Source organism: Pan paniscus, chromosome 1, assembly GCF_029289425.2.
Source record: "Pan paniscus chromosome 1, NHGRI_mPanPan1-v2.0_pri, whole genome shotgun sequence".
NCBI classification, from domain to species: domain Eukaryota; kingdom Metazoa; phylum Chordata; class Mammalia; order Primates; family Hominidae; genus Pan; species Pan paniscus.
In genome coordinates this window covers 114,150,335-114,176,240 of record NC_073249.2, presented here as the reverse complement: position 1 = coordinate 114,176,240, position 25,906 = coordinate 114,150,335, and the positions used below count along the sequence as shown (strand labels likewise).

General features: G+C 47.2%; 1 protein-coding gene across 1 annotated transcript; it reads right to left on the bottom strand.

The window, feature by feature from the left end:
• Positions 1 to 18,859: 18,859 nt before the first annotated feature.
• LOC117975043 (large ribosomal subunit protein eL39-like) lies at positions 18,860 to 24,594 on the bottom strand. Its single transcript, XM_055102642.2, has one exon. The coding sequence runs from the start codon at positions 23,392 to 23,394 to the stop codon at positions 23,239 to 23,241; it is 156 nt and encodes a 51-aa protein (XP_054958617.1). The 5' UTR covers positions 23,395 to 24,594; the 3' UTR covers positions 18,860 to 23,238.
• Positions 24,595 to 25,906: the final 1,312 nt, after the last annotated feature.

Here is a 25,906-nt window from a genome sequence, read left to right as displayed (position 1 = left end):
CTGACCTTATGATCCACCTGTCTCGGCCTCCCAAAGTGCTGGGATTACAGATGTGAGCCACCGCGCCCAGCCGTGGCTTCTCATTCTTATCCTTAGAGATTGCTGGCATCCCCGGCCTCTTACCACTCTTCCCATCCTTCCAGCAGCTTAGACCACTCAAGTGCTTTCACTGCAAGTTCCCTTTATTGTCATCACTAGGCAGCTGCATTTTGATCTCAGAGCTAATAGATGAATCCACTTTCTTCAGTATGGCCACTCTCTCAGCTGGGGTCTTCTTCCCTAGTGTGTGTGTGTGTGCGTGTGTGTGTGTGTGTGTGTGTGTGTGTGTGTGTGTGTGTGTTGTTGTTGTTTTTTTTTTTGAGACAAAGTCTCACTCTCTTGTCCAAGCTGGAGTACAGTGGCACCATCTCAGCTCACAGCAACCTCCACCTCCCGGGTTCAAGCAATTCTCCTGCCTCAGCCTCCCAAGTAGCTGGGACTACAGGCACGCGCCACCACGCCCAGCTAATTTTTTTTTGTATTTTTAGTAGACACAGGGTTTCACTATGTTGGCCGTGCTGGTCTTGAACTCCTGACCTCCTGATCCGCCCACCTCAGCCTCCCAAAGTGCTGGGATTACTGGCGTGAGCCACCACGCCCGGCCCTGAAATAAAAAAAAATAATTTTTTTTTTTAAAAAAGAGTTTGAGGCCTTGGGTACCTTGAGTTAAAGAGGCTTCTAAAGGAGAAGCTGGGGGATTCCAAATCTGACAGCTATAATTTTGCACAAAGCCTTACTCAATGTTCTCCACTCATCACCCCCTTTCTTTTTACCTGCTTCCCTTGTCTTCTGCTCATCTCCTGTCCTGGCGAGTTGGTGTTGGTTGTTGTCAGGAAGCCTCAGCTCCTCACAATGGGAACTCCCCAGAGGGCTCCTTGAATGTCCTCATGACATGGCGCCTAACTCCCACCAGAATGAGAGATCCAGGAGACAGTGAGAAGGAAGCCGCCAAGCCTTTAGGTCCTAATCTCTAAAGTCACTGTAGGGGAGAAAATTAGCATCTTTATCTAGTATCACCCTAGGTTTGTGGCAGAGATCCCTATAACAAAATATTAAATACAAGAGAAAAGCATACAAATTTATTTAATAAGTTTTACATCATATGAGAGACTTAATAAGGAAATGAAGACCCAAAGAAACAGAAAAAAACTGTATTTTTATGCTTAGGTTCGTGTAGAGTGGACTGTCATACGGTATGATTGGACAAAAGTGGGTATGATCTAATAGAATGAGACCACCACTTCACCTGTTGTCCTTCCCAGCTTCTCCCCAACCTCCCCTTTTCCCTAGTTTATAAGACAGGAGAAAAGGGAGAAAGCAAAAAGTTGTAAAGAAATAGAAATAAGATAAATAACTAGACGACCTTGGCACCACCACCTGGCCCTGGTGGTTAAAATACTAATAATAATAATAATATTAACCCCTGACCAAAACTACTAGTGTTATCTGTAAATTCCAGACATTGTATGTGAAAGCACTGTAAAACTTTTTGTTCTGTTAGCTGATGTATGTAGCCCCTAGTCACGTTCCTCACACTTACTTGATCTATTATGACCTTTTCATGTGGACCCCTTAGAGTTGTAAGCCCTTAAAAGGGCTAGGAATTTCTTTTTCGGGGAGCTCAGCTCTTAAGACGCGAGTCTGCTGACACTCCCGGCCCAATAAAAACCTCTTCCTTCTTTAATCCGGTGTCTGAGGAGTTTTGTCTGCGACTTGTCCTGCTACAGTAATGGTAACAAACTGGAGAGAACTTAACAAGGCCTGTTTATTCACAGCTTCTTGGCATCTCTGCGTCTTCATTCTTTTCTTCTGGGTATAGGAAGGAGGCCCTGGAAATAGGGTCTTATGACCCTTATTTTGTAAGAAGGTCAGAGAATTCTTTTAGGGCCTGCTTCATGGGAGAAAGTCAGGGGAAGGTCAGAGAGACCTTCCCTGTTAAACCTTCCCCATAGTGTTAACAATAATTACATGCCAGGCTTTAGATAAAAGTATAGATTAAGCATTAGTCAGGTTGTCCTATGACTCATTTCCCTATAGCCTCTTATGGACCATGTAGGCCAGGACATAAACCATGAATTTCCTTATTGTTCTTGTAGATAGGAACTTTGACTTTAGGAGCCTTACAACTTTTCATTTGAGATGTTTTTCAGAACTAACGCCAATGAGTCCAAAGACCACACCAAGGAACCAAGTCGGTCTGAGAATGCAGTTTCTTCAGCTGGGCGCGGTAGCTCATGCCTGTAATCCCAACACTTTGGGAGGCCAAGGCGGGCAGATCATGAGGTCAGGAGTTCGATACCAGCCTGGCCAACATGGTGAAACCCCGTCTCCTCTAAAAATACAAAAATTAGCTGGGCATGGTGGTGTGCACTTGTAATCCCAGCTACTGGGGAGGCTGAGGCAGGAGAACGGCTTGAACCCAGGAGGCAGAGGTTGCAGTGAGCTAAGATCGTGTCACTGCACTCCAGCCTGGGTGACAAACAAGACTCTGTCTCAAAAAAAAAAAAATGCAGTTTCTTCACCTCCATCCTATGACATCACCCTTCACTCTTTGAACAATCGACACCTTGGCCCACTACTCGTCCAAACCCCTTAAGGTCCCTAGACCCAAACTCTTTGAAGAGGTGGTTTTGAGGTTTCTTCTCATCTCATTTGGTGGCCTTACAATTAAACCTCTTTCTCTGCTGCAACCTGGAGTCTTGGTGCATTGACTTTCTGCACATCAGGCAACACACCCAGCACAATCACCCCTGCACATGCTGTTTGTCCATTCAGTTCTTCAGCTTGAATTCTTTTTTTTTGAGATGGAGTTTCACTCTTGTTGCCCAGGCTGGAGTGCAATGGCGCGATCTTGGCTCACCGCAACCTCTGCCTACCGAGTTCAAGTGTTCTCCTGCTTCAGCCTCCTGCGTAGCTGGGATTACCGGCATGCGCCACCACGCTCAACTAATTTTGTATTTTTAGTAGAGACGGTGTTTCTCCATGTTGGTCAGGCTGGTCTTGAACTCCCGACCTCAGGTGATCCACCCGCCTCAGCCTCCCAAAGTGCTGGGATTATAGGCGTGAGCCACCATGCCCAGCCGAATTATTTCACATGTCAAGGCACCATATTTTAGGGTAGTGCATCCTGCACTCCATCTGGAACACATGCCACATCCCTTCTGCTACATTCTACTGGTCAAAGCATCCCTTTTGCTACATGCCACTAGTCAAAGCAAGTTACAAAAGCAGGCCAGATCCAAAGGTTGAGGAAATAGACCCCCACCTCTGAGAAGCAGCAAATAATTTGTGACCATGTTTAATCTACCATAAAGAATTTGGCCAGGATCAGAGATGGTTGCCCACACTTTTGTCCTTTGTCTTACTGAACTGGAGTTTTGAAGAGGCCATCACGCGGTCTACCCCCTTTAGAAGGAGATCTGCAAAAGCTTTAAATGTTTGCCCTGAGCTCTCAGTTTCTCTGGTTTTTCCTTTTCCCATCTCTCTCTCTCTCTCTCTCTGAGCCCCACCCCCCTTTCCCTGCTGCCCCATCCTCTGTAATTCAGTTACAGCCAAGCTGTAGCTTTTCCTGTCTAGCCCTACCCAACTCAGGGACCCATTCTTCTCCCCATTTCAAGCCCCGTAGGCCTCCTCAACTCTCCCTGGAAAGGAGAAACCGGCTCAAAGTGAGTTGAGTGGAGAATTGGGAAAGCTCTTTGAGACTTCTGGAGTTCCCAGTAGCAAAAGGAAACAGGATAACAAAACAGGGTGAAACCTGAATGATGGCATGGAGGGGCTGCTGGGGGTGCTCACAAGAAGTAGGATGGAAAAGAACTGAAAATAGAAAGTTGCCCTTACCTTCCCGGACTTGAGGGACCTGTGACTCTAGGCAATCGAGGGTAGTTGTCTTGCCAAGGTGATAGCATGTAATAGCCCATAATTACCCATAATGACTTCATGAGGCTCAGCCTAGGTGGGAGCCCAGGCATTTCAAGATAATGTCTTTTCTTCCCTTTGTATTCTGAGTGTGTTAGCTCCCTGCATGGATTGAAAGGTGCTTATTAACACAAGTGCCCTTGTTAATTAGGTTGGTTCTGACTTACGTGCTACTTATTAGATACTCAAGTGAATATGGATAAGTGTCCTGCTTCTGGGCCAGGGACAGAGAAAAAGCCAGAAAACCCACTTCTCCTCAAAAGGTGTCTCTGGTGTCCAGAAAGGACAGAGGATGCTTCATTTTTATGGTGCTGGGATGAGCTGAGGGAAGGGGAGAAGCAGGAGGCAAACCCTGGTGGGGGCGCTGCTGGAAGGAGACAGCTCACAGGACACCACCACCACAAGCTGAGCCTCCACTTTCCCATCTGTGATGTGGGGTTTAGAACCAGAGTATTGGCATGAGAAAGGATTAGAGATGAATGCCCACTTTTGTCCTTGTAAGAAAAAATTGTGGAACTTTGAAATTAAGTAGGAGTCCTGGCCTAAATAGTTCATCCTTCTAGATAATCTCTTTCTTTATCTCTTCCTAGTTTGTCTTTTTTTTTTTTTTTTTTTGAGACGGAGTCTCACTCTTGTCGCCCAGGCTGGAGTGCAATGGCGTGATCTCGGCTCACCACAACCTCTGCCTCCCAAGTTCAAGCGATTCTCCTGCCTCAACCTCCCAAGTAGCTGGGATTACAGGCGCCTGCCACCATGCCCAGCAAATTTTTGTATTTTTAGTAGAGACGGGGTTTCACCATGTTGGCTAGGCTGGTATCAAACTCCCGACCTCGAGTGATCTGCCCACCTTGGCCTCCCAAAGTGCTGGGATTACAGGCGTGAGCCACCACACCCGGCCCCTAGCTTTTCTTTGATTAGGATATTTTACCACTCTGTAGAGATAACAGTTGACTTGTAAAAATCTGGTAGTAAGACAGTTTCCTTCTAAAGAAATGCAAATTGCATCCATTGTACAGTGAAATGCAGTTGATTCTATTCCTTTGGTATGATAGGGTTCACGACATACTACTCCAAAATGTGGCACCTCGGCATTCGAGAAAACAAGAGAAGCTGGGAGGTTTCTCTGGCCTTCTCCCACTGTTCTCCCCTGAGGCAGGCCATAAAACTGAATTGAACTTCTCCTGAAGTAGGTCATAAGGCCCTCATTTCAGAGGGGTTCTCTCTATATCTGGAGAAAAGGAATAAAGACACAGAGATGCCAAGAAGAATCTGAACAAACAGGCCTTGCTAAGTTCCCCCAGTTCCCTCCCGCTCCTGTCTCTGACTCCTCTGCCTTTCCCAGAACACAGGGAGAGGCTTTCTCTGAAGTTCCCTTATCTGACCAAGGGAAGTTTCTTCAGAAGGAATGCAGTTGTCTTGGGCCCTCTCCCTACAATCTCATTAAACAGAGAAGATTAACTCACAGGAAAGGAGACTGGAGTTGACACCAAACCCAGAGCCCAGACGAACTTTGGGACACGATATTGCCTGTTCTTTGGGCCCATTCATTCCCCCTAAGAATCGTTTACTCTTTCTCTAAAATTGCCTAGAGCCCCCACCTCCCTTACTGCTATGAAGAGGGCATTTAAGCTTCAGCTATCTGGCCCTTTGAGTTTACTTTGTGTGACTCTCATTTGTGTAACTCTCTTGCACTTGCATATTAATGAATTCATCAGCCTTTTCTCCTGTTAATCTGCCTGTTGTCCATTTATTTCAGCAGATGCTATTATCAAACTTTCAGAGGGGAAGTGTAAACTTTCCTGCAATACACTTTTGGCTTTTGATCATACTTCTGCATGACTGCCCATAAAAATACACAGATTTTTCAGTTCTTTTGGGTCTTTGTTTCTGAAGGCTCCTGTGTTAAATAAAATTTAAACTTTGGTTAAATAAAACTTTGGTTAAATAAAGATGTATGTTTTTGTCTTGCTGATCTGTCTTTTGTTATAGGGGTCACTGCCATGAACCTTGCAAAGATTAGGGAAAAGATAATACTTTATCACACATAAATATTGACCAGTTTTTTCAGTTCTTCGAGTTTTGCATCCACTTGTAAATGCATCTCAACATTCTTTATCTGACTCTAAACTTGATAGTTTTCTTTAAAATGGACTATAATATTCAAATTATATTAATGAGGGTTTCCTTATTAATTAATGAATTAAATGTTTTGCATTTTATATCTGTGTAACAGTATATCCTTTTAAAATATTAATCTTGTGGCCGGGTGTGGTGGTTCATGCCTATAATCCCGACACTTTGGGGGGCCAAGGCAGGCAGATCGCTCGAGCTCAGGAGTTTGAGACCAGCCTGGGCAACATGGTGAAACCCTGTCTCTACCAAAAAGTACAAAAAAAAATAAAAAAATTAGCCAGACGTGGTGTCACAAGCCTCTAGTCCCAGCTACTCAGGAGGCTGAGGTGAGAGGATCACCTGAGCCCAGGACGCAGAGGTTGCAGTGAGCCAAGATCATGCCACTGCACTCCAGTCTGGGTGACAGAGCAAGACCCCTCTCAAAAAAAAAAAAAAATTACTCATTTAACATTCTACAGAAGAAGAAAAGTAGGCCCCAAGAGGAGGTGGGACTTACCTGAGATCACACAGCTCATCTGTCCCAAAGCACGACTAGAAGAAGCCAGGCCTCCTTTGGCTTCTTTAAGTTCAGTAGTCACTAAGGTACCTCACAGGATTGTCTTCAGAACCAGAAGGTGGAAGAGAGAAGAGAAAGTGGTGTGAAAGTGAATGACGCCAAGCAGAGGGGAGGGCTTCCTCTCTGGGCTGTGGTGGCTCATGAGGTCCTGAGCTCCAGGCCTCATAAGGCAGTGATGTGAGCACGGCTAGGGGTGTCAGCCTCTTGAGTTTCCTTAGCTGCCCTGCTTCCCTCACAGGGCCCTGGGGTGAGGGGTGAGGTGAGAGAGGAGGCCTGTGAAAGTGCTGTGGTGGTTTTTAAAATATGCCCACAAATTCTTTGATATTTCTCCCTTCAAGAGGTGGAGCCTTGGCCGGGCACGGTGGCTCATGCCTGTAATCCCAGCACTTTGGGAGGCCAAAGCGGGCAGATCATCTGAGGTCGGGAGTTAAAGACCAGCCTGACCAACATGGAGAAACTCTGTCTCTACTAAAAATACAAAATTATCCGGGCGTGTTGGCACATGTCTGTAATTCCAGCTACTCAGGAGGCGGAGGCAGGAGAATCACTTAAACCCAGGAGGTGGAAGTTGCAGTAAGTCGAGATTGCACCATTGCACTCCAGCCTGGGCAACAAGAGTGAAACTCCGTCTCAAAAAAACAAAGAAAAAAAGAGGTGGAGGCTCAAAAAGGTAGAGCCTAGGCTGGGTGCGGTGGCTCACACCTGTAATCCTAGCACTTATGGGAGGCCGAGGTGGGTGGATCACCTGAGATCAGGAGTTTGAGACCAGCCTGGGCAACATGGTGAAACCCCCTCTCCACTAAAAATATAAAAATTAGCTGGGCATGGTGGCGGGCACCCATAGTCTCAGCTATGCAAGAGACTGAGCCAGGAGAATAGCTTGAACCCAGGAGGCAGAGGTTGCAGTGAGCCGAGATCATGCGACTGCACTCTAGCCTGGGCAACAGAGGAAGACCCTGTCTCCAAAAAAAAAAAAAAAAAAAAAAAAATTTAGAGCCTAGAGCCTAGTTCCCCTCAAGGGTTGATTGGATTTAGTGACTCAGTTCTTACAAATAGAATAAAATGGAAGTGATGCTCTGTGTGTGTGTGTGTGTGTGTGTGTGTGTGAGAGAGAGAGAGAGAGAGAGAGAGAGAGACGGTCATAAAACAGCACTGTGGCTTCCATCTTGGTGATACTCTCTTGGATTTCTTACTCTGGGAGAAGCCAACTGCTCTGAGAATACTCAGGCAGCCCTGTGGATAGGCCCTTTCTGTGAGGAATTGAGGCCTCCAGCAAGTAGCCATGTGTAGTGAATTCCAGGAGCGCGGGGGCTCACGCCTGTAATCCCAGCACTTTGGGAGGCCAAGGTGGGCAGATCATGAGGTCAGGAGTTCGAGACCAGCCTGACCAACATGGTGAAACCCCGTCTCTACTAAAAACACAAAAAAATTAGCCAGGTATGGTGGCAGGCACCTGTAGTCCCAGCTACTCAGGAGGCTGAGGCATGAGAATAGCTTGAACCCGGGAAGTAGAGGTTGCAGTGAGCCGAGATAGCGCCACTGCACTCCAGCCTGGGCTACAGAACAAGAATCTGTCTCAAAAAAAAAAAAAAAGAAAGAAAGAGAGAAAGAAAAAGGAAAAAAAGAAAAGAAAAGCTCGATATCACTGATCACTAGAGAAATGCAAATCAAAACCACAATGAAATACCACCTCACACCAGTCAGAATGGCTATTATTGAAAAGTCAAAAAACGGCCAGGCACGGTGGCTCACACCTGTAATCCCAGCACTTTGGGAGGCTGAGTGGGTGGATCACGAGGTCAAGAGTTTGAGATTAGCCTGACCAACATGGTGAAACACCGACTCTACTGAAAATACAAAAATTAGCCGGGTGTGGTGGCACACGCCTGGAATCTCAGCTACTCAGGAGGCTGAGGCAGGAGAATTGCTTAAACCTGGGAGGCGGAGATTGCGGTGAGCCGAAATCACACCATTGCACTCAGCCTGGGCAACAGAGGGAGACTGTCTCAAAAAAAAAAGAAAAGAAAAGAAAAAAGTCAAAAAATAACACATGCTGGCGAGGTTGTATGGAGAATAGGGAAGCCTTATATGATGTTATGATGTTGGTACGAGTGTAAATTAGTTCAACCATTGTGGAAAGCAGTGTGGCAATTCCTCAAAGAGCTAAAAGCAAAACTATCATTCGACCCAGCAATCTCATTACTGGGTATATACCAAGAGGGAGATAAAGCGTTCTACCATAAAGACACATGCATGTGAATGTTCATTGCAGCACTACTCACAATAGCAAAGACATGGAATCAACCTAAATGCTCACCAGTGACAGACTGGATAAAGAAAATGTGGTACATATGCACCATGGAATACCATGCAGCCATAAAAAAGAACAAGATTTTTTTGCCGGAATATGAATGGAGCTGGAGGCTATCATTCTTGGCAAAATTATGCAGGAACAGAAAACCAAATACTGCATGTTCTCACCTGTAAGTGGGAACTACATGATGAGAACTTACGAACACAAGGAAACAACAGTCACTGGTGTCTATTGAGGAGGGAGGTTGGGAAGGAGAAGAACAGCAGAAAAGATAACTATTGAGTACTGGGGGTTAATACCTGGGTGATATATAATAATAGTATGTACAACAAACCCCTGTGACACTCGTTTGTCTATGTAACAAACCTTCACATGTACCCCCAAACCTAAAATAAAAATTAAAAAAAAGAAAAAGATATGGCTATGAGGTGGTAATAACATACAAGCTTTATTTGGGCCGTGTTTTGACAGGGTTGCCTACTGAGGAAGCTTTTCACAGCAGGTGATGAGACCTTCAGCAGGTAATGACTGAGGCCACCAGCTAGAAGAGAAGGAGGGTGGGGGAGATTCTGGGGGACAGGGAGATTGGAGCGGATCCTTAGATGTCTAGATGATGCCCTCAGTAGTAGGGTGTGGAGTCTCAGAGTCAGAGAGATCCAAAGGGCAGCTATGGCTGGTGCTTTTTTTTTTTTTTTTTTTTTTTTTGAGACAGAGTTTCCCTCTATGGCCCAGGCTGGAGTGCAGTGGCATGATCTTTGCTCACTGCAAGCTCCGTCTCCCAGGTTCACGCCATTCTCCTGCCTCAGCCTCCTGAGTAGCTGGGACTACAGGTGCGTGCCACCACATCCGGCTAATTTTTTGTATTTTTAGTAGAGACGGGGTTTCACCGTGTTAGCCAGGATGGTCTCGATCTCCTAACCTCATGATCCACCGGCCTCAGCCTCCCAAAGTGCTGGGATTACAGGTGTGAGCAACCATGCCCGGCAACTGGGGCCTTTTATAGCACCAGAGTTTATTGTATCTGTGGCTAGTAAATGTGGGATTCTGTTTTGTGGGGTATGCAAAACCGGAAGGCTGTCAATGACTAACGATCTGTTTATTTAGACTATATTTAAAGCAATTGGGTGTATAAAAAATTTGAGCTTGGCACTGGTAAACTTTTGAGGCAATGATCCCAGTCTGCTGTGAAGCAATAAAAAATATAGGGCCAATATAGAGCTAATATAACTTTGGCTTATTATGTAACAGCATGTCTGTCTTTGATTCTTTAGGCTCAATCAAACCTTCAATGGCCCCGAAAGACATCTTGATTGAAACCTCATGAGAGACTCTGAGCCAGAAAACCCAGCAACTTAGAACCCAGATACCTGACCATCAGCCACTGTGTGAAATAATAAATGTTTGTTGTTTTAAGCTGCTAGTAATACGAGTGTCTTGAGAAACAAAGCCAGTCGGGCTGGCTTTGTGTTCCCTCCAGCCTTTGTCTTCCCCCATCATGACAACTTGTGCTCTTTCTCCCAGGAGGCTGAGGATGCTGCTCTGAGACCAGCCAGGCAAGAACCTCAGTTAGCATCAGCAACAGCTGCTCCTCAATTTGCTTTCTGAATTATTTAGCCCTTCTTTGCTTCTATCCTAAATCCAGACCTTTTAAAATATTAATATTTTAAATACGCCTGGGCCTTGGCTTGGAAGTCTGTATTTCTCTCCTGTCTCTGCCCAAGGCTAGACGTCTTAGAGAAGAGTTATCTCTGCCCTGAATGATTTTCTCTTTGGCTCTGGCTCCTGGAAATTAAATCTGGCTGAGTTCTAACCAAAGAAAGGGAAACCATTTTCACAATGGAATCAAAAGAGTTTCTTTTCTACAAATGCAGCCTTTTACTTGCCAGACTCACAGGGCTTGTGTCACAGCTGGTGATCTGAGACCCAGACCCTCTCACCACCTCCCAGCCACCACCATGCCAGAGGGAGACAAAGCTCGCACTGCTGTGAGACGTTCTCTGCTTCCCATGACCGCTGCGTCGTTTACTTATCTCTCAGTTCTCCTGCCACCCCGTGAAGTCCCTGAAACCTCTGGGGATGCAGGAGCCCAACACAGCCGACAGACCAGGAGAGGGGTCCTGAGCTCTGCTGTCGTGCAGTGGCTCTCTGCTGGCCTTCATGTCCTCACCTGCAAGTTGAGAGGGTGGCACCGTCTCTCAGGGCTGCAGAAGTTGGAGTTTGTGAGTCTGAAACCCCATTTGGCCGTTAGAAAGCCAAGTCGCACAGGTTATAATACACCTCTGACTGGCCCCCAGGACTTGATTCCTCACCCAGGGTTCAATCCTACAACTGGGCTGCGCCTCACTCACCTCCCCAGACTTTATGCCAGGCATAGAGGGAAGTGGGACCTTTATTCTGAGAGCTAAGGGAGGGCTCCTTCCTGTTTCTCAGCCTTCTCAGGAGCCCTTCCCTGGGCCCCTTCTTTGCCTGGTGAACTCAGACTTTCCTTCCTTCAGTGCAGAGCCACCCCCTAACTCCTGCCCACCCAGCCTCTCAGAGCAGGGCAGGATGGCCTATCCAATATCCCCTCTCCCTCACCCTTGCATCCTCTCCTGGTCCTTTGGGGCATTCCCCAGATGTGTGAATTTACTATTAATTCTGTCTCCCCTGTTAGTCTGTTAGTTCCAGACAGGGCAGGAAACTATAACCTCTAGGAAGGGCTGTATCTGTGTTTCAACAATTCCTGATTTTCATACCCTGAAGCTTCAGAACCCCTGGAATAATTCCCAAGCAATCAGCAGCCTCTCCTTCCAGCCAGGAGGCATCACAGCTCCAACTTAGCACAACCCAGCTTGGGGGCTTGGGCTACTGGAAGGGAGGCCACAGGGTCAAGATTAGGCTGGAGATGCCTCAGAAAGTATCTAGAAATGTCTGGTATGACCAGGCTGCAATCAGAAGAGGAGTGTCCAGGCCACTGGGTGACTGTCCTACTATGTCCCAATGGCTCCATCATTCACGGAGCGCTGCAGAACTTCAAATGTGGGACAAACACATGCCCCTAGGACTGTTGAGGTTGCTCACCTCCTCAATCTAGACCTGGTCTGTTCAGAAGGCAGGGACAGGGTCTGCACTATCCTGTCTTCCTCACAGCCTGGCACAGGCCTGGCACCCATAAGCCCTTGCTCTGTGGCTCTGCCTGGCAGAAGCTGACCCAGTGTTAGAAGAGCCTTCTAGCAGTTGGAGCTGCCTGGGCACCAAAAGGGCTGCTTGAGAGGATGAGTCCCTGTCACTGTCAGTGCTCAGGCTGAGACCACATTAGCTGGGTCAAGTGCTAAGCTGGGAGTGCTGTGTTGGGAGGGAATTGCCTTCTGTTAGTTGTTCATTTCTTAGCTTGAATCATTTCCCACAGCATCTCAATAGCTGGGTAAATCAAGTCTCCCTAGTGGAATCTTAGATGATAGGTGAGGAGGGTGGTTTTGGGGCAGCGGATCCAGGCTACTGTTTCTGAAATCACTGCTCATGAGCAGCTCCCTATTCTTCTAGCTGAGGTCATCTCAGCTGACCATGCCCTGAGGGGTCGTAGCCAGAGTCCTGGTGAAAGTTGTCTGCTCCTCCACCCCTTCTTCTCTGCCCTCTTCTGATCAAGAGCCTAGGCTGGGGGTGGCACACAGTGGGGGTGAGTAGGGGAGTGGAATCCTGGGTCAGAGGCTCTCACTTTTATTATAACAAGAAGTTCCAAGAGATACCAACTCATTCCCATTCGCACCATGCAGGGGCTCTAATTAAATTTTTCTTTTTTCTAATTTCCATGTGTCAGACAAAATTACAACAAATTTAGTTATAGATTGAATTGGCTTTTATTAGCAATTCGTGAATCAGGGAACACCTCATTCTACAAAATAGAATGAATGTTCTGATGAGCTGAGCAGAGGAGATTGGCTTCATAGTATGAAAAGGGCTGAGGAAAGCAGAAACAAAGAACAAAAAGCAGATTGGTTGTTCCTGACTTACTTTCCTTATGAAGGTTAAAGCAAAGGGAACTTCTTCATGATGCCAGCTGAAACTGACGTGTTTGGGGATCTGGCTATTACCTCTCCTGATTTCTTGCAAGGACAGATAGGTAATTTAGTGTTGACTTGGTGGTGTGGAACTTCAACATGAGTAATTCCATTTTGGTTTGGTCTGTTGGGCCTACTGCAGGAGCTCAGGCCAAACCAATGGCCTCCTATAAATTTTATTTAACACGTGAAGGTAGTTCACATTCCCTACCCACATTGTTTACCTGTGGGCAAACAACGAATTAATGCTCTGTTGATTATTGGATCTGATGGAGATCAGAACTGTAATTTGCTTGGGAGCTTGGGTTTTCTTTTTTTCCATTTTCTTCCACTTTCTAAAAGAAGCAGCTTCAGAGTAGGGAGGGAGACAAGAAGAAAGGAAGCCCATGTTTAGTGAACATCTGCGAAGTGCAGCAGGCTTCTTTGTCAGGGCTCTCGGGAAATCCTTACAACAATGTGAACAAGTCTTGTTACTCTCATCTTTACTGAGGGAGGCCAGTTGGAAGTGATGAGAGTGGAGCCCTGACATGCAGGGGGTGGGCAGCCTGGAGGAGGGATGTCTGGATGCCCAAGGGGAGCCGGGATCCTGCCAAGAGGCTGCAAGGCCGCTCTGGCCACAAGAGGGCACCCCACATTGCCATATCTGGGCTGAGGGTGGTGGAATGAAGACCACAAAGAGGCCTTCTAGGGAGTGACCGTCCTGTGTACCCATACACTGGTCCCTCTCTCCAGGTTTCTTTCTTTCTTTTCTTTCTTTCTTTCTTTCTCTTTCTTTTCTTTCTTTCTTTCTTTCTTTCTTTTTTCTTTCTCTCTCTTTCTTTCTCTTTCTTCTCTCCTCTCTTCCTCTCTTCTGTCTTCTCTCCTCTCTCTCTCTCTCTCTCCTCTCTCCTCTCCTCTCTCTCTCTCTCTTTCTTTGAGACAGTATTTCGCTCTTGTTGCCCAGGCTGGAGTGCAATGGCGTGATCTCGGCTCACTGAAACCTCCACCTCCCGGGTTCAAGTGATTCTCCTGCCTTAGCCTCTCGAGTAGCTGGGATTACAGGCATGCGCCACCACGCCTGGTTAATTTTCTGCTTTTAGTAGAGACGGGGTTTCTCCATGTTGGTCAGGCTGGTCTCAAACTCCTGACCTCAGATGATCCACCCGCCTCGGCCTCCCAAAGTGCTGGGATTACAGACGTAAGCCACTGCACCCCAGCCTCTCCAGGTTTCTTGAAGAAGGCAAGCATGAGATTCCTCTGGCAACTAGAAACACAGCTGGCTTTCAGGCCCTGCAGAACGCATGTCTCTGTAACTCAGGGCTGTCTGTGTCAGAGGAGGGAGGATATTTGTTGTCGATTAGGGCGTGTGCAGTCTGTGCGTGCTGTGTTGGGAGTGACTGTATATAAGCGTGTGGGTGTAAGTGTGTGAGTTTCTCCAGGATTCTAGTGGAGTATGGGAGGGGGTGGCAGGGAAGGGCCTGTTCCTGGTTCCAGAGAGCTGGAGCTGCTGCTAAAAGGAGGGAACCTGAAGCAAGATCCAGCTCAGTGCTCTTTCAGGTCTGGGGCTGAAACCTGTCTTGTTTCCCCATCAGAGGCAGTCCCAGGCCTGAAAGAGGAGAGATGGACCTTTGCCTTGCTGCTGGTGGTGGTGGGCAACTCCTCCTACCCTGGTCCAGCAGGACTGCATATTGGGGGCTTCTCAAAGGGCCTGCCAAGCTCCAAGCCTTCCAGTGATGCCTCTTTGCCTAGCAAAGGTTAGGACCCACAGCAGTGGCCAAGCCCTGGAGCCTGTTCAGTCTTGCCAGGAGGACCTGGTGTCACCAAGATTTGCCTGGGGGCACAGCCGCAGTCTTGTGACCCAAGAAATACCACTGGTCTCAGTTTAGACCAGAACTTTTTTTCCCCTGAAAGCTTTGTGGGGGCAGTGGCAGGGAGCCCAGGCTTAGGGGTGGGAGGGGCAGTTGCCATGAGCCTAGAGGCTTCTCCCCACTCTCACCACGGTCATCAGACAGCTGCTTCACATGAATAAGCTCTGCAGGCTGTACCCTGGCCTGGTGTCTCAGCCGGGGATTTGGAGGCATTAGGGTTGGTGGAAATTAAATCTAGAGTGGGAGCCTCAGGCCAGTAGGCTGACGCCCTGAACAGTGTCCCAGAGCAGAAGGAAGAGGAAGTCCTGAGGCTTCTCAGAGCCAAATTGGGAGGGGGAATAGCAAGCCCCAGGAGTCTCCAGATTATGAAACATGCGGGGGACAAGAGCAGGACTCTGCAGTGTGCAGGAGACCCCTAGCTGGGGACGGGGAAGACAAAAAAAGATCCACTGGAGCCACGGTCTCTCACAAGGTCTTGGTTGGTTTCTCTGTCCCTGTCCAGACTTCCCCTGCAGGACCTTCCCCCCAGCAGCCTGGCCTTAGCTCTGAACTCGCTGTCCTTCCCAGGAGCTTCCATTCCTGGGCCCAGCCAAACAACCATGAGATAAACATGAGAGAAAAACATCCTTCTGGGACCTGATTGTTTCAGGGAGTAGTGGGGCCTGCAGGGAGCCGGAGATTCGGGGAACAAGGCTTAATGACCATGTAACCATTAAGAAGAAAGCATTGGCCGGGCACCGTGGCTCACGCCTGTAATCCCAGCACTTTGGGAGGCTGAGGCAGGCGGATCATGAGGTCAGGAGATTGATTAGACCAGAACCATGAAGACCATCCTTGCTAACACGGTGAAACCCTGCCTCTACTAAAAAAATACAAAAAATTAGCCAGGCGTGGTGGCAGGCGCCTATAGTCCCAGCTACGTGGGAGGCTGAGGCAGGAGAACGGCGTGAACCCAGGAGGCAGAGCTTGCAGTGAGCCAAGATCTCGCCACTGCACTTCAGCCTGGGTGACACAGCGAGACTCTGTCTCAAAAAAAAAAAAAAAAAAAGAAGAAAGCATTGCTATCAGGCCTGGGTTGGTCAAAATTTTGGTACAGCTGCCTAGTAGCCATGTGACCTTAATGAGCAAAAATTACTTAACTTCAGTTTCATCATCCACAAAATGGGGACAATAATTACCTAGCAGAAGTATGAAGATTTAGAAATTAGGAAGGTAAAGCACCTGATCAACAGTAAACACTGTTATTATATTCTTTATTAATACACAGACCTCTCCCCACCCAGGATGGCTCCGGGCCTCTCGCCTTTCTAAAAAGCAGGCATCTTTTCTGGGCTCCAAGAAAAGTAGTCCTCCAGCCTGGCCAAAACAGTGAAACCCTGTCTCTACTAAAAATACAAAAATTACCCGGGCATGGTGGCACGCACATGTAGTCCCAGCCACTCAAGAGGCTGAGGCAGGAGAATCGCTTGAACCCGGGAGGTGGAGGTTGCAGTGAGCCGAGATAGTGACACTGTACTCCAGCCTGAGCGACAGAGCGAGACTCTGTCAAGAAAGAGGCTGGGCACCGTGGCTCAAGCCTGTAATTCCAGCACTCTGGCAGGCCGAGGCGGGCGGATTGCGAGGTGAGGAGATCGAGAGCATCCTGGCTAACACGGTGAAACCCTGTCTACTAAAAAATACAAAAAATTAGCCGGGCGTGGTGGCGGGCGCCTGTAGTCCCAACTACTCGGGAGGCTGAGGCAGGAGAATGGCGTGAACCCGGGAGGCAGAGCTTGCAGTGAGCCGAGATCATGACACTGTACTCCAGCCTGAGCGACAGAGCGAGACGCTGTCTCAAAAAAAAAAAAAGAAAAGAAAAAGAAAAGCGGGCCAGGCGTCGTCCCTCATGCCTGTAATCCCAGCACTTTGGGAGGCCAAGGCGGGTGGATCATGAGGTCAGGAGTTCAAGACCAGCCTGACCAACATGGTGAAACCCCATCTCTACTAAAAATACAAAAAAAAAAAAAAAAATTGCAGGGCGTGGTGGCACACGTCTGTACTCCCAGCTACTCAGGAGGCTGAGGCAGGAGAATCGCTTGAATCCGGGAGGCAGAGGTTGCAGTAAGCCGAGATTGTGCCACTGCACTCCAGCCTGGGCAACAGAGCAAGACTCCATATCAAAAAAAAAAAAAAAAAGAAAAAGAAAGAAAGAAAAGCAGTCCTGGCCGGGCGTGGTGGCTCACACCTGTAATCCCAGCACTTTAGGAGGCCGAAGCAGGCGGATCATGAGGTCAGGAGATCGAGACCATCCTGGCCAACATGGTGAAACCCCGTCTCTACTAAAATACAAAAAATTAGCCAGGCGTGGTAGTGCACGCCTGTAGTCCCAGCTACTTGGGAGGCTGAGGCAGTAGAATCATTTGAACCCAGGAGGCAGACGTTGCAGTGAGCCGAGATCACGCCACTGTACTCCAGCCTGGTGACAGAGCAAGACTCTGTCTCAAAAAAAAAAAAAAAGGAAAAGAAAAGCAGTCCTATAATTTGCCTGCACTAGCGTGATAATGAAATGGTAAAAAGTTAATGTCACCCAGGCAGTAATGGATCAATTTCTCCCTGTTAACAGGAGACCTCTGGGAAGATATCTTGATTCCAAAGAGTGAATTTATTGGATGGCAGGCAGTGAGTCCTGTGGGTGATGAGCCAGGTGCGTCTCTCCTTTACTCCTGGATCTTACAGCAGTAGAAACACAGAACTTTTTGACTTTCTGAGCAGAAAGAGGCTGAGTTGGCTGCCTGTTTCAGTAGGAGCCCAGAGGCTTTGTCTAAGGCCCTGGTGATGTCCCTTTCCTATCATGGGTTTAGGAAGTCAGGAGCTGGCCGGGCATGGTGGCTCATGCCTGCAATACCAGCACTTTGGGAGGCTGAGGTGGGTGGGTGGATCACCTGAGGTCAGGAGTTTGAGACCAGCCTGGCCAATATGGTGAAACCTTGTCTCTACTAAAAATACAAAAATTAGCTGGGCATGGTGGCGTGTGCTTTTAATCCCAGCTACTCGGGAGATTAAGGCAGGAGAATTGCTTGAACCTGGAGGTGGAGGTTGCAGTGAGCCGAAATCGCACCACTGCACTCCAGCCTGGGTGACAGAGCAAGACTCCATCTCAAAAAAAAAGGTCAGGAGTCAAGTTCCTCCAGCACTGGCAGAGGGGAGAAGGCATGAACACGGGCTTAGGGTCTGTAAGATTTTCCCTTCTTCCCAGCTCACCCTCAGCCTCCCATCTCTGCTTCAGAACCTCTCAATCAACCAGGTAACTCCCTTAGGTGAGGCTGGGAGAAGCCTCATTCATGGCACACAATAGGTGCTTACTATTCCACATAACAGGTGGAATTGAGTTGAATGCAGGCCATAAAGGTGTTGGGAGGGAAGAGGCTTTCAGTGAACTTAGTCCAGGAACAGGGAGACTGTGGGTGGGCAGCGCCCCAGTATCAAGTGCCAGGAGCCGATGAAGGCCCTGCCCTATTGGGTGAGCCCACTGCCGAAACCTGGCAGCCACTCAGGTTCCTCCCTGCCCCCACCCCCACACCCGACCTGCTCAGCCTCCTCCTAAACTATCTGGAATTGGCTCTGCCTATTTCCAGTCCTTCTCTAGGGCATTATTATTTCCAGCCCAGAAGGCTGAATTATAAATGAAATTCTTGTCTGCAGTCCTGCCCTCTTACAAACTGTTGCACAAACCCCATCAAAGTGATATTTCTGAAACCAAAATGATGATCCTTCTCCCTGCTTAAATACCTTCTATGGGCCAGGCATGGTGGCTCACGCCTATAATGCCAGCACTTTGGGAGGCCAAGGTGGGCGGATCACTTAATGTCAGGAGTTCCAGACCAGCCTGGCCAACATTGTGAAACTCCATCTCTACTAAAAATACAAAAATGTTTAGTATTTTTAGGTGTGGTGGCACATGCCTGTAGTCCCAGCTACGTGGGAGGCTGAGGCAGGAGAATAGCTTGAACCCGGGAGGCAGAGGTTGCAGTGAGCCGAGATGGCACCATTGCACGCCAGCCTGGGTGACAGAGAGAGACTGTGTCTCAACAAACAAGCAAACAAAAAAACCTTCTATGGCTCCCTATTGCCTACACACTAAAGCTCAAATTTTTTCTTTTGTTAAAAAAGACCACTATGGGCTGGGCGTGGTGGCTCACATCTGTAATCCCAGCACTTTGGCAGGTTGCAGTGAGCCAAGAGCCCTTTTTTTTTTTTAAGAAGGAGTCTCACTCTGTCACCCAGGCTGGAATGCAGTGGCATGATCTTGGCTCATTGCAACCTCCACCTCCTGGGTTCAAGCGATTCTCCTGCCTCAGCCTCCTGAGTAGATGGCACTACGGGCACCCGCCACCATGCTCAGCCAATTTTTGTATTTTCAGTAGAGACGAGGTTTCACCATGTTGGCCAGGCTGGTCTCGAAATCCTGACCTTGTGATCCACCCGCCTCGGCCTCCCAAAGTGCTGGGATTACAAGCATGAGCCACCGAGCTTGGCCTAAATCAAATTCTTTAAAATGACACACAATGCCCCCTGAGACCTCTGACCCCTGTCCCTGCTTTCCTCTCCAGCTGCATCTCTTACCCACCACCCTCACCATCACTCTATGCACTGGTCAGACCAAACTGTCTACTCCTGGCCTGGCAAATGCCATGCTCCCTCCATCATTCAGGGCTTTATGTATGTGTATGCCCCCTCAAGGTGGAATGAGCATTGGTACACATACCCCTTGTTTCCCTCTGCTTAATTTGGTCAATTTCTATTTGTCCTTCAAGCATCATACTATACTTCCCTTCTACTGGAAAGCCTCCATCCACTGACCTCTCCACCTTTGCCATACAAGATTGGGCCTGGGTGCCCACCCACCCCAGGCTCCCACAGCTCCCTATGCTCTCCTGGCTTTTATGAAGAAGTTTTTTTTTTTTTCATTCACCAATTTACTTTATGCTCCCTCTTGAGTCTATATATTTCTACAGGATAGGAACCCATCTTGTTTGCCGTGATCTCTCCTAGGGCCTAGCACAGTGCAGCCATATAGCAGGCATGTAGCAATAATGGCTATAATATCAACCATAGCCCACATTTATTTAGCAGGCACTATCATGTGGTGGGAAGCATTCAGGGTGCTGTCAGTCATAGTGTGCTTAGTACTCATGTGGCTGCGTAGCACCCAGGATCCATTCCCACCAATCTCCTGTCCTTTGGAGGCAGATAGGTGAAAACCGCGTTTCCCAGCCTGACTTCTTCGAGAGCAATGGGTACATACGGGGATCCAACATTTAGGCCCTCACATGAGATTTGGAAGGTGGAAGAGGCAGAGTCCGCCTTCCTGCTGCTTTGGCTGGTTCTTTCTGGCAAGCAGGGCCATACAGATGCACACTTTTTCCTGCAGCAGCATCCAGTGTCCAGTTACCACCTGCGGGGAATACGGGGACAGTTGGTGGCAACAGCTGTGGAGGCCCCATCTGCTCCCTGGACCACAGCCATGCCAGTGTAACCCAGAACTCTGCAGTGCCAATGGAAATCTCCAGGTGCCATACCTTGCTTCCTGCTCAGGTAGAGGTGGCAGACCCTCTGGACTCAGCCTTACTTCCTATCCTCTCCCGATCCAGACACTCCAACCACCCTGTAATCACCCAACCTTTGTCTCAAATCACTTTCTGCTCAAAGTACCTCCAGTGGTTCCTATGTCCTGCACTGAACTCTGCTGACTCATACAATTTTTTTTTTTTTTTTTTTTTTGATACAGAGTCTTACTCTGTCACCCAGGCTGGAGTGCAGTGGCACAATCTCGGCTCACTGCAGCCTCCGCCTCCTGGGTTCAAGTGATTCTCCTGCCTCAGCCTACTGAGTAGCTGGGACTACAGGCACACACCACCATGCCCGGCTAATTTTTATATTTTTAGTAGAGATGGGGTTTCACCATGTTGGCCAGGATGGGTTCAATCTCCTGACCTTGTGATCCGCCCACCTCGGCCTCCCAAAGTGCTGGGATTACAGGCATGAGCCACCGCGCCTGGCCAGACTCATACAATTATTATCCTTATTTTACAGAGGAAGAAACTAAGGCCCAGAGGAGTTAAGTAATCTTCCCAGAGCCTCACAGCCAGTCAGTGGTAGAACCAGGCTTTGAACCCAGGGCTTTCTGACCCCAGCACCCACCATACTTGCTGCCTCTGAGAATATGTGTTGCTGCGTGCCCGATGTGGGAGGAGGCACAGAGAGCCTTCTGGCAGGGGGCTGGGCTGACTCCCATGCAAGCAGGTCCTGAGGCAGGGTCCCAAGGTGTCTGCCCCTTCTTGAGCAGCACAAACTGCTCAGCTTCCTGGGGAAGGTTCCAGAAGCTAAGCTGCCCCAGATGGGATGAGGGGCAAGGGAGGCTGCCTAGGAGAGCCAGGCTGTCTAGTCACAATGTCAAGCTTGTGGAAGAAATATTCCTTTTGTGGTTCATATCCTTCTTGTTGCTCTAATCACTGGGAGACCATCTGGAACATCGTTGATGGCTGCAAACGTGCATTTAAGAGCTTGAGAGAATACAGCACAACAGGGAGGCCACCATAATGACTGTCAGGACAATATACCAAAAGTTTGGAGTGTTTCTTAGTCAAGGTCCCCATGAACCAAACCAATGAAAATAAACAAAAGAAAACAAAAAGTTAATGGCTAGAACAAACTATTAACTCAGTCTCTGAGTCTACAGGGCAGTAAAGAAGATTTCTGTATGTTGGTCTGTTCCATGATAAGCAGGTCTATACAATCCTACCCACAAATACCAAGAGAGCTGACAGGCTGGCCAGTTGCAGTGGCTCACACCTGTAATTCCAGCCCTTTGAGAGGCCGAGGCAGAAGGATCACTTGAACCCAGGAGTTTGAGACCAGCCTGGGCAACATAGCAAGACCCCATCCCTATTTTTAAAAAGAAAGAGAGCTCAGAGGCTGAAAAAAGAGGGTGACAAATCCAGTTTCTTAGAAATAAACATTTAATAGGAATTCACAAACAGAAGGCATGACTTGGGCAGCCACAAGATGGTGGATCCCTGCACTGTCAATATTACTCTCCAGACCCAGGGCTTATACACCATAGGGAAAGGGCATATGTGCTTCAGGAGGAATGTGTGGGACAATTGAAGTTGATTCCTTAGGGAAAGGCAAGCACACTATGTGCATCATAGCCTATAAATTGCCTGAGGGCAGGATTTATGTTAAGTGCATGCTAACATTAGACAAAGTAGAAATCTCAATGACATTCCCATAACTGGGGTTAATCAGAAGTCAAAGTGGCAAATTAGCATCCAAGATGGAGCTGCTTTAACCTCCACATGTTCTCAAAGCATTTTCATTTGGAAAGGGGTCAGGCACTGGCAGTCTGACAGATTTTCCTGGTTCGCAGTTTGCACCAGGTGTTCCAGTGAACTTTCTCAGTAGTTCATATAGCAACAGGCATGAAGGTTGTTCATATAGAAGCTGTTATGATAATTTCTCTGAAGCCTGTATCAAGTCTTCCAGCTTTGACTTGCAGAGCTCTTAAGACTAGAAATCTTTTTTTTTTTTTTTCTGAGACAGATTCTCATTCTCTTACCCAGGCTGGAGTACAGTGGCACAATCTCGGCTCACTGCAACCTCCACCTCCTGAGTTCAAGTGATTCTCCTGCCTCAGCCGCCTGAGTAGCTGGGATTACAGGTGTGCACCATCACACCCGGCTAATTTTTGTGTTTTTAGGAGAGACGGGGTTTCGCCTCAGGTGATCCACCCACCTTGGCCTCCCAAAGTGCTGGGATTACAGGCATGAGCCACTGCGCCCAGCTGACTAGAAACCTTTTTAAGCCAGGCCAGTTTTGTTCCAAGGGGCGCTTTATTGGCTCCGTAATGCCAGCCTTAGTTCCTTAAAGCTGCCTAGTCGTATCTCAAAATATAACATTCCAGTTAAAGCCTTGGTTAATTTAACCAGTGTTTCCATTATGTTTGCTACAGGAAAACAGGTTCTTACTGCACTTATGCAAACAATTATATTGCCATAAACATAAGGATACTCACTAATAGTTTCATAATTCTGGAGGGATCAGGTAGGGAAAAAAAAGTAAATGTTATAATTTTTGTTCACAAAAGTATACTTTACCAAATTTCTATAAGCTACAGATAGCTTAAGAAAAAAGAAAAAAAAATCTTACAGAAAACAAATTTATTTTATTTTATTTATTTATTTGAAATGAAAGGCCTCATATTTATTACTGAACCCAGTCAACCAACACGTTCATAACAGATCCAGAGAGGAAAACATTTCGAACTCTCTCGATAGTGGTGACATTTTCAGCTTGATATGGTAACGTGATTGTGACCTTCAGACAGCATCAATATGTGTGCCGTCTTAGTGCAATTCCTTATAGATCCAGCTTGGTTCTTCTCCAATGTCTCCTTTTGGAGTTGTACCTGATTTTATTACCAGTTTTCATCTGAATCCACTGGGGAATGGGACAATTTTGCTTTTGTTTCTTGGCCAGGAATGGCTTAATCCTGAAGGTCTTGTGAGAAGACATGGCGAGAAGTGGAGTCAAGCACACACCATGATGGCGGAGAAAGGAAGAGAGTATTCTATTTTATTCACTTTTTTTTTTTTTTTTTTGAGACAGAGTCTTGCTCTGTCACCCAGGCTGGAGTGCATTAGCATAATCTCGGCTCACTGCAACCTCCACCTCCCGGGTTCAAGTGATTCTCCTACCTCAGCCTCCCAAGTAGCTGGGATTACAGGCGCCCACCACCATGCTCAGCTAATTGTTGTATTTTTAGTAGAGACGGGGTTTCACCATGTTCGTCAGGCTGGTCTCAGAAGTCCTGACCTCAGGTGATACATCCCCCGTCTGCCTCCCAAAGTACTGGGATTACAGGCACGAGTTACCGCGCCCGGCCTGGAAAACAAATATTAAAGAACCAGAAATGTTTTAAACAAAAAGGCACAAACATTATCCTTGTCAGTTTATTCAGTCTATGTAATTAATTCTTGTCCTGCCTAGTATTGGGTTAGCAGTTTCATGAACCCATCAATTTCCTTAGAATTGATCCATGAATCTCCTTGAAGATGAAACATTTTAGGATTATAGTTGTTTGCAAAAGCTTTCAGCAAAGTGTCAGAGTAAAATAGTTAACTGTCTGAGGATAACAAGACTTAAAATGGCCATCATTAAAAATCTGATATGAGTTTATTATAATACAATTGACATAGAAAATTCATTATTGGCTGGGCATGGTGGCTCACGCCTGTAATCCCAGCACTTTGGGAGGCCAAGGTGGCAGATCACCTGAGGTCGGGAGTTCAAGACCAGCCTGATTAACATGGAGAAACCCCATCTCTACTGAAAATACAAAATTAGCCGGGCGTGGTGGTGGGCGCCTGTAATCTCAGCTACTCAGGAGGCCGAGGCAAGAGAATCACTTGAACCTGGGAGATGGAGGTTGTGGTGAGCCGAGATCACACCATTGCACTCCAGCCTGGGCAACAAGAGTGAAATGCTGTCTCAAAAAAAAAGAAAAGGAAAGAAAAAGAACTTTCATTATTTATGTGACATGCAACATTTTAACATGATAATCAAAATTACGACTGATACTATTATACCAGGACATGTTAGATTTTTAGAAATTTCATATAATTTCTGGAATACTCATATCAATTACAAATATAAGGTTTTAGCAGCACTTATCATTTGACAATGCTCCTCATATAATTTAACATCTAAAATAAGCCTAATCAGTTTAATATCTCTCTTTTTATGTCTGTCTTTTTATACAAATTATTTTGATACATTCAAGAAACCTGTCTGGAAAATCCCAAAGTTAAAGTGAAGAAAAAAACAATTTAGCCAGGCACAGTGGCTCATGCCTGTAATCCCAGAACTTTGGGAGGCCTAGGCTGGCTGATTGCTTGAGCTCAGAAGTTCAAGACCAGCCTGGCCAACATGGAGAAACTCCATTCTGTACTAAAAATACAAAAATTAGCTGGGCATGGTGCTGTGTGCCTGTAATCCCAGCTACTCGGAAGGCTGAGGCAGGAGAATCACTTGAACCCAGGAGGCTGAGGTTACAGTGAGCTGAGATCATGGCACTGCACTCCAACCTGGGCAACAGAGTGAGAAGCCATATCAAAAACAAAAGAAAAAAACAATTTAGAATTTGATTTTGGGAAGTTTGTTGAAAATATCAAAGGTTTAAAACACTTGATTTAGGCCAGGCACGGTGGTTCACACCTGTAATCCTAGTACTTTGGGAGGCCAAGGTGGGCGAGCTGCCTGAGCTCAGCAGTTCGAGACCAGACTGGGCAACATGGTGAAACCCCATCTCTACTAAAATACAAAAAATTAGCCAAGCATGTTGGTGTGCACCTGTAGTCCCAGCTGAGGTGGGAGAATCGCTTGAACCTGGGAGGCAGAGGTTGCAGTGAGCCAAGATCATGCCACTGCACTCCAGCCTGGGCAACAGCGAGGTTCTGTCTCCAAAAACAAAACAAAACAACACTTGATTTAACAGGATCACAGATAATTACGAAGAAATGCCAAAGTGACTAAACATTTCAAAGGCAAGTACAGAAAATTACAGTTTTAAAAAAATTAGCAGTTTTAATATTGAGAAGACTAAGTTCTTAAATAATCAAAAGACCTAACACAGGCCGGGCACGGTAGCTCACGACTGTAACCCCAGCACTTTGGGAGGCCAAGGTGGGCAGATCACCTGAGGTCCAGAGTTCAAGATCAGCCTGACCAACATGGAGAAACCCCATCTCTACTACAAATAGAAAATTAGCCAGGCGAGGTGGCACATGCCTGTAATCCCAGCTACTCAGGCAGCTGAGGCAGGAGAATTGCTTGAACCTGGGAGGCGGAGGTTGCAGTGAGCCGAGATTGCACCATTGCACTCCAGCCTGGGCAACAAGAGTGAAACTCCATCTCCAATTAAAAAAAAAAAAAAAAAGACCTAATACAAGACAACATGAAGCACATGAAATTTTCTTGATAAAACACAGAAGCTTTTTTTTCCCTCTCACACAGATCACTTCAAAGA